We start from the raw sequence: 9,173 nt of genomic DNA on the forward strand, positions 1-9,173 counted from the left end.
AAATTCATGATGACATGTGAAAACTCATGTTCTGTTAGTGCTGATATTTGCTGCTGCTGATTTATTTTAATTTACATTTAATCATTTAGCAGACACTTTTATCCAAAGCAACTTACAAATGAGAACAATAGAAGCAGTCAGGTCAACAAGAGAACAACAACAGTATACAAGTGCCATGACAAGTCTCAGTCTAGTATAGAATGCATAGGCAGGTTTTTTTTTTTTTTTTTTTTTTTTTGAAAATGAAAAGACAAGAAAAGGAAATTACATTATTAACAGGTCTCAGACACTCTCATATATATATATATATATATATATGTGTGTGTGTGTGTGTGTGTGTGTGTGTGTGTGTGTGTGTGTGTGTGTGTGTAAGTCTTATTTTATTTTTAATAAACATTTTTTCTCTTTTCTGTTAACAGAAGATGTGACGTTATCATTACCAAAGTTGCCCATGTACCACACCATGTTACAGTACAGTAGGGATATTGCAAAAATAAACGAAACTATACTACATAGGTGTCTCCCATAAGCTCAATTTTTGAGTGGACTTTGCCGTTCCAATAAGTAATAACAGTATATAGGTGGAGCACTCGTGTGGGCCATCAGTGACTGAATGGAACGCACACGAATAGGCCCAGATAATACGTGATTGGGAAATGCTGATTTAGCAGATGCTTTTATCCAATGTGTATTATAAATTAGGATAATTTAGCAAACAAAGCAAACAAATCTAACAAAATCTTAATGAAGTGATGTGACAATTAGCCTAATGAAGTACATGTAGCAAGTTTTGCTGATACTGGTTCAAATGAAGATGGAAGAGATATGTTTTTTGCCAGTTCTTAAAGATGGCTATGGACTCATTTGCTTGGATTGAGTTGGGTAGGTTTATTCCACTAGGAAGGAGCATTTAATGTAAAAGTCACTTCTTTGGGATTGCACTATAATGTATTGTTCACTTGCACGTTTCTAAAGGGCACATAATTCTGAATAATAACACACACTAATAACACAATAGGAAGTGGGAAGTCATGGCCTAGTGGTTAAAGAGTTTGACTCCTGATTCTTGGGTTGTGGGTTTAAGTCTCGGGCTGGCAATACCACAACTTAGGTGCCCTTGAGCAAGGCACCAAACCCCCAACTGCTCCCTGGGTGCTGCAGCATAAATGGCTGCCTACTGCTCTGGGTGTGTTTTCACTGCTGTGTGTGTGCACTCTGGATGGGTTAAAGCATGAATTCTGAGTATGGGTCACCGTACTTTGCTGTGTGTCACTTCATTTTTACTTTTTTTTACTTCTGATTCTAACTTACAATAAAAGCTTTGTAGACAAACACTGTGTGTAAAAGAAGAAACACAATGAGTTAAATGTTTAAAATGTAGTACTTAGAATTCAGTTATCAAACTCTGTGAAACAGAGTTGAGTCATCTAAGTAAAAAAGTAGGAACATTAACCATAAAAGACTGATTATAATCAAAGTGATGCATTTTCCTTTGAAAAAAGATAAGGATTTGTGCCATTTGGTACTGGGAAGTCCCAATGTGTATATAAATGTTCTTTGGAAAAGGACAACAGATAATGATTTCTTACGTATATAAGCTACTGATTTGTTTTTGTTAATCATTAGCAAATTGTTACTTTTACTCCTACTTTAGCTGAATATATACTGGGGAGACTTGGAGCAATCTGAAAATTTTCAACAAGACAAGACCCATCGTAAGTTTCCAGGTAAATTCATTTAATTTCACATATTTTCATCCGTTCTATGGTCAACAAGATTTTGCCTGATGAGGACTAATGCTTCTGAATTAATTCAGTGTTATTTTCCCCTCTGCTGTCTGATTCATAGACAATGTATGAAACATGATGGATGATGATACAGAAATTGCTGTTGTTGGCATTGGATGCCATTTCCCAGGAGGTAATTGTGAACAGTTACAGACTTTGTTCTTTGTGTTATGTTTTTGGCAAAACACAGCTTAAGTTTTTTGTAGTCTTACGTGCTTGTATGTTTTCATCTGCTTTTTTAGGTGAGGGACTGGAAAACTTCTGGAGAGTCCTCCTTCATGGAGAGAATTGTGCAGTTCAGATACCAAATGAACGGTTCAATCTCTCTCAGTGGTATGATCCAGATGAGAGTAAGGCAGGAAAGACATACACAGCAAAGGCATCACTTATTAATGGGTAAGATTTAATTTCTCATGCCCTTATAAAATACATCAATAACATACACCAGAATAAGCTTCCAATAAAGAGCAATAGTGTAGCCATTAATTACTTTTTAGTACGATAGCCCACAATCATATAAATATCAAAAGCCAGGGGTTGTTCTAGAACCTTTTTAGGCAAGGCAAGGCAAGGAAAGTGGTCTGTTAGGTTTATGTTCAGTGAACATATCTGCTATGTATGTAGGTCCTGGGTCACTGAGTGATTCATAAACGTATTATAAAAGTACTTTAAAATCAATCCTAAATGTAACTGGAAGCCAGTGTAAGGGCCTGAGGACTGGTGTTATATGCTCAGGTTTTCTGGTTCTAGTCAGAATCCTGGCAGCTGCGTTCTGGATGAGCTGCAGCTGTCTAATGGTCTTTTTGGGAAGGCCGGTGAGGAGCCCATTACAATAGTCCACCCTGCTGGTGATAAAGGCATGAACTAGTTTCTCCAAGTCTTGACTGGAGACAAAACATCTAATTATTGCAATGTTTTTTAGATGATAGTATGCTGATTTAGTTACTGCTTTGACATGACCACTGAAACTAAGGTCTGTCTCCAGAATCACACCAAGATTCCTGACTTGAGTTTCCATTGTTCCATTGTTTTTACAATGTTTCCATCGATGTATGGTTTATTAGCATCTGATAATATTTAGCCATGATACAACTATTTGATAATCTGGTATTTGAGGGTGAAAAAAAATCTAAATACTGAGAAAATTGCCTTTAGGAAATTTACTAAATATCTTCATAGGACATGATCTTTATTTTATATTCTAATGATATTTGGCATAAAAGAAACATTTATAATTTGTAACACATACAATGTTATTTATTGCTAAAATTATACCCCATGTGCTCCAGGGTCACATATTGGATGTGCATTCATATACAGGTCCTTCTAAAAGAATTTGCATATTGTGATAAAAGTTCATTATTTTCCATAATGTAATGATAAAAATTAAACTTTCATTTATTTTAGATTCATTGCACACCAACTGAAATATTTCAGGTATTTTATTGTTTTAATACTGATGTTTTTGGCATACAGCTCATGAAAACCCTAAATTCCTATCTAAAAAAATTAGAATATTTCAGCTTGAATCAGCCAGTGACACTGCTGAGGTGTTATGGAGGCCCAGGATGCTTCGATAGCGGCCTTAAGCTCATCCAGAGTGTTGGGTCTTGCATCTCTCAACTTTCTCTTCACAATGTCCCACAGATTCTCTATGGGGTTCAGCTCAGGAGAGTTGGCAGGCCAATTGAGCACAGTAATACCATGGTCAGTAAACCATTTACCAGTGGTTTTGGCACTGTGAGCAGGTGCCAGGTCGTGCTGAAAAACGAAATCTTCATCTCCATAAAGTTTTTCAGCAGATGGAAGCATGAAGTGCTCCAAAATCTCCTGATAGCTAGGTGCATTGACCCTGCCCTTGATAAAACACAGTGGACCAACACCAGCAGCTGACATGGCACCCCAGACCATCACTGACTGTGGGTACTTGACACTGGACTTCAGGCATTTTGGCATTTCCTTCTCCCCAGTCTTCCTCCAGACTCTGGCGCCTTGATTTCCCGAATGACATGCAAAATTTGCTTTCATCCGAAAAAAGTACTTTGGACCACTGAGCAACAGTCCAGTGCTGCTTCTCTGTAGCCCATTTCCTGCACATGCCTGTGCACGGTGGCTGTGGATCTTTCTACTCCAGACTCAGTCCACTGCTTCCGCAGGTCCCCCAAGGTCTGGAATTGGTCCTTCTCCACAATCTTCCTCAAGGTCCGGTCACCTCTTCTCGTTGTGAAGCGTTTTTTGCCACACTTTTTCCTTCCCACAGACTTCCCACTGAGGTGCCTTGATACAGCACTCTAGGAACAGCCTATTCGTTCAGAAATTTCTTTCTGTGTCTTACTCTCTTGCTTGAGGGTGTCAATGATGGCCTTCTGGACAGCAGTCAGGTCAGTCTTACACATGATTGCGGTTTTGAGTAATGAACAAGGCTGGGAGTTTTTAAAAGCCTCAGGAATCTTTTGCAGGTGTTTAGAGTTAATTAGTTGATTCAGATGATTAGGTTAATAACTCGTTTTGAGAACCTTTTCATGATATGGTAATTTTTTGAGATAGGAATTTTGGGTTTTCATGAGCTGTAGCCAAAATCATCAGTATTAAAACAATAAAAGACCTGAAATATTTCAGATGGTGTGCAATGAATCTAAAATATATGAGAGTTAAATTTTTATCATTACATTATGGAAAATAATGAACTTTTATCACAATATGGTAATTTTTTTAGAAGGACCTGTAACTGACCTGTGCATTTCTTTTGTCAATAATGTTAATGAAACCACAAAAGATAAAATAGATAATAACTTGCTGCTCTTAACTAAGTAACTTCTATAACTTTAATGGATATTTGTGTATTTTTACTTCATTAAATAAAACTGTTTTCACAAACAGTGTTAAGTTAATTTAGATAATTTGTATTTTTCTATTTAATGGTCTGTTTGAAGATTTAGTGTACTTTTATTTATTATTATTTATTATTATTAATTTTTTTTTTGTATGTGTAGTCTGAATCAGTTTGACCACAAGTTCTTTGGAATTACTGATGCGGAATCGATCAATATGGACCCTCAGCACAAACTTTTGCTGCAGTGCACCTACAGAGCACTAGAGGACGCTGGGATACCAATGGAAAAGGCCAGTGGAACAAGAACAGGAGTATTTTTGGGTAACATAATCTGAACAATTGTTATATTTTTTGTTTGCTATTATTTTATTTCAGAGATAAAATATATAAATCTTTAGTTGCATCTTTTGATAGGTTTATAAATGCAGATAATAAATGCAGATATTGATCAGATAATTTGTCTAATTTGTAAGTCGCTTTGGATAAAAGCGTCTGCTAAATGATTAAAAGTAAATGTTAATGTAGATAAGATTTTTTTTGTTGTTGTTGAAGCTATCTCTGTTGTGCACTTGAGCAAAGCAGTCCAGGTTCCTCTATTGAGATCGTAAGAGGTTTTGGATAAAATCATCTGCCAAATTAATTGCAGTTACTGCAATAAAATTTTAAATCTTTACAGAAAAAAAAACTATTTCCTAACCCATTAAAAAGCAATATTTTGTCACTTTTCACTGAATTGAAAAAAAAGCTTTATTTTCCAGCTTTTCTAAAACATTGAATAAATAATGCTTTTAATTAAATAATAATTTCTGTATTAATATGAATAATTTCCCCCCTTTTTTCATTCAGGCCTAATGAACAAAGACTTTGAGTTGGCAAGTGTAAGAACTAATCCAAAATACATTGACCACTCTTATGGTACTGGTGTATCTATGAGCATAGCTGCCAACCGCATCTCATACATATTCAACTTCACTGGCCCCTCACTGACCATTGATTGTGCCTGCTCCTCATCCCTTGTTGCCCTTCACTTCGCTTGTCAAGCCATTAAACAAGGTAATCTTCATAAATATGTATATAAACCCAGTGTTGGGGTAACACATTACAACATGAGTGTAATCAAACTACTATTTCCAAGTAACTATTAAAGGTGTTGTTTTATTTTCTGTTCTGTTTTAACCCCCTCATCAGAACTTTAGCTTGAATTGGCATGGTGGATTGTAGAGTCTAAATGCCCACTGATATGACTGACTAACAGTTGTGAAAGTTTGATAGTCTACTTAATTCACGGATGGATGCTGCTGCGATTTAGGTTAAAAACGCATAAATACTCAGTACATATCAAACTATCTGTATTAACAGACAAAGCAATAGTGACCACGTAAAAAAAAAAAAGTTAGTTACACTTGTGTGTTGCAACATTATTATTGGATCCAATATAGCCAGCACAGAATCATCTTTTTGATTCAGACTTTTAGAAAATTTGTGTTGAATTGTGCCTTGTTTGTAAATTAATCCATGGTGAAATGAAGTGAACAAATAACCAAAATTTTACTGATGTGATTTGGATCTTCATTAAAAATAAAGCTAATCTACTCTTTCCTAATGTTGGTATCCAATGAAAGGTTATGAAAATACTGTGTTTGTACATAATTCTGCACTGCACAGCATCTTGTTATCTTTAGAGCATCTTTATTGTTTGGTTTCTGAGTAGACTTTCATTCATCTCTCTCGTTTATTGACATTACATGCATGAATCAGTGGGCAGAGGTAAATGGGCCGTGATGTAGAAGAAGGCAGGGTTTACATTCAACAAAATGTTGTTTAATACGATTGGCTTCAATATAAGCTGTTTTTAGACTAATGAGAAAGTTTTGAGTTCTGAAACTTAGAGGATAATTTTATAGTACGATGAACTCTTATATATCAAAAGATCAATGGAATTTAGATTTCTCAGTTCATGACCCCTTTAACACATTTATTTTTCATTTAAAAAAAATATATTTTTAAATAACAGCAGTTATTTTGTTTTCCCATTTAATTACTGACAACTCTCCTGTCTCCATGTTGAGTTAAATCTGGAGTAAGTGCAGAGGTGTAGTCTGCACTATTCAATCATGATACTCATATTAGCTTTAAACTACATGTGAACATGCATTTTCTCTTCTCACCTGGAGAAAAAGAGGCTCAGTATTCCTCTAATTGAACAAAAACAGAGACAAATACAAACCTGCAATAATAAATATTATTTGTGCAATTTATATATATATATATATATATATATATATATATATATATATATATATATATATATATATATATATAAATAATTGCAATATTTATCTTAAAAAGATTTTGTGAAACATCTAAACTAAACTCTAAGACTTTACATGTGATTTGTGTCCCACAACAGTTCCAGCCAATAGACTGCACCAACCCTAAATTTGTGCTTTATTCAAATTTTTGGAATGTGTGATCGTCTGTGTTCCACTCAACAGGAGATTGTGATATGGCCATGTGTGGGGGTGTGAGCTGCATCTTGGAGCCAACCATTTTTGTGGGTCTTTCCAAGGCAAAAATGATCTCTTCTGATGGCACCAGTAAGCCTTTCAGTAGCAAAGCCAATGGATATGGAAGAGGTGAAGGCTGTGGGGTCATTCTCTTAAAGCCTCTGAAAAAAGTAAAGAAAGATTGTCACATATAAACACATTACTATGAAATCAATGTACCTTACAATTACTACTGCAAGAAACAACAATGTTGTATTTTGACAGGCTCTCAAAGACCATGATCACATTTGGGGCATCATCAGCAAAACTGCAGTAAATCAAGATGGCCACACTGTTAGTCCAATGACCAAACCATCCATGGTTCAGCAGGAAGAGCTGCTTAAAAAAATCTACTCAACGGAGACTGACCTGACTAGTGTCCAGTACATTGAAGCTCATGGGACTGGGACTCCAGTTGGAGATCCGATAGAGGCAGGTAGTATATCAAAAGTTATTGCCAAAGCAAGACCTCATAAGTCAGGACCACTGATTATTGGTTCTGTTAAGAGTAATATTGGACACACAGAATCTGCAGCAGGGGTTGCAGGGCTTATAAAGGTTTTTTTGATGATGAAACATGAAACCATTGTGCCATCTTTGTTCTACTCAATGGAAAACTCCAGCATAGATGTTGAATCTCTTAATATGAAGATTCCCACCACAGCTGAAAAATGGATCAGTGACTACAAATCAGGGAGGTCTGCAGGAATCAATAACTTTGGGTTTGGTGGAACAAATGCACATGCAGTTGTCAGACAATATGTACAGTCAAAAATCCCCAGTGCTCAACTGACCAAAACACATCAGTATTTTGTAGTTTCTGCTGCCTCAGAAAAATCCATGAAAAATGTAACTGAAGACACTGCAAAACAAATTATGGCAGGCAAAATAACAGATCTACAATCTTTACTTTACACATCTGCATGTAGAAGAAGTCACTTGAAACATAAATACAGGAGGGTATTTCAAACATCATCATTGACAGATCTGCAAGGGAAACTTACTGATGCTTTAGAGAAAAAGCTTGTACCATCAAAGACAGACTCCAAGCTAGTTTTTGTTTTTTGTGGCAATGGTGTTACATATCAGGGTATGTGCAAACAGCTCCTAAAACAAGAGCCAGTTTTCAGAGAGGAAATCAGTAAGATTGAAACACTTTTGCAAACCCATAGAAGTTTGAATCTGATAGAGATGTTGGAAACTGAATCTGACATAAGTAAAGAACTGTCTGATCCACAGGTTGTCCAGCCTCTACTGTTTGCTATTCAGGTTGCTGTTGTTAACCTTCTGAAACACTGGGGCATCAGTCCTGATGCTGTTTTTGGGCACTCTATTGGAGAAGTCGCTGCAGCTCATTGTTCTGGGTTGTTGTCACTTGAAGATGCAGTGAAAGTCATCCACTGCCGCAGTTCTTTGCAAAGTACTGTGACAGGAGGGAAGATGCTGGTTGTCAGTAATATGTCTGTTTCTGAAGTCCTGAAAGTGCTTCCAACTTATTCAGGAAAGGTTTGTTTAGCTGCTTACAACAGCCCTCAGTCTTGCACCCTCTCAGGAGATGCAGATGATATTGAAAGGTTGCATCAGAATTTGCACATGTCAGCCAGTGGAAAGGATCTCTTCCTTCGCACCTTGGATGTACCTGCAGCATACCATAGTCACAGAATGGATCCCATTGTATCCAAAGTGAAAGACAGCATAGGCTTTTTGCAGGCACATGATTTGGAGACAGAACTGTTCTCAACAGTTACTGGTGAACATTTTTGTTCCTCAGACTTTATTACTGGTGACTATTGGGCAAGAAATATTAGGGAGCCGGTTAAATTTGAGCAAGCTGTGAAGTCTGCAGCTAAAAACAAAAGGAATGTGATATTTGTTGAAATTGGCCCAAGAAGATCTTTGCAGCGGTACATCACTGAGACTCTGGGAAATGGTGTCACTGTGCTTTCCTCACTGCAGGCAGAAAAAGATCACAAGACAATACTTGCTATTGTTTCTAAATTGTTTGAG

At 36.5% G+C, this 9,173-nt stretch overlaps 1 protein-coding gene across 1 annotated transcript; it reads left to right on the plus strand.

The window, feature by feature from the left end:
• Positions 1-1,862: 1,862 nt before the first annotated feature.
• Positions 1,863-9,173, plus strand: LOC128027106 (uncharacterized; the record flags this gene model as incomplete). Its single annotated transcript, XM_052614413.1, has 6 exons — positions 1,863-1,920; positions 2,030-2,183; positions 4,781-4,941; positions 5,467-5,673; positions 7,116-7,297; positions 7,392-9,173. Coding segments are annotated over exons 1-6 (2,544 nt in total), but the record flags the coding sequence as incomplete, so codon positions are not given.

Source organism: Carassius gibelio, chromosome A14 (genome assembly GCF_023724105.1).
Source record: "Carassius gibelio isolate Cgi1373 ecotype wild population from Czech Republic chromosome A14, carGib1.2-hapl.c, whole genome shotgun sequence".
Classification (NCBI taxonomy): Eukaryota; Metazoa; Chordata; class Actinopteri; order Cypriniformes; family Cyprinidae; genus Carassius; species Carassius gibelio.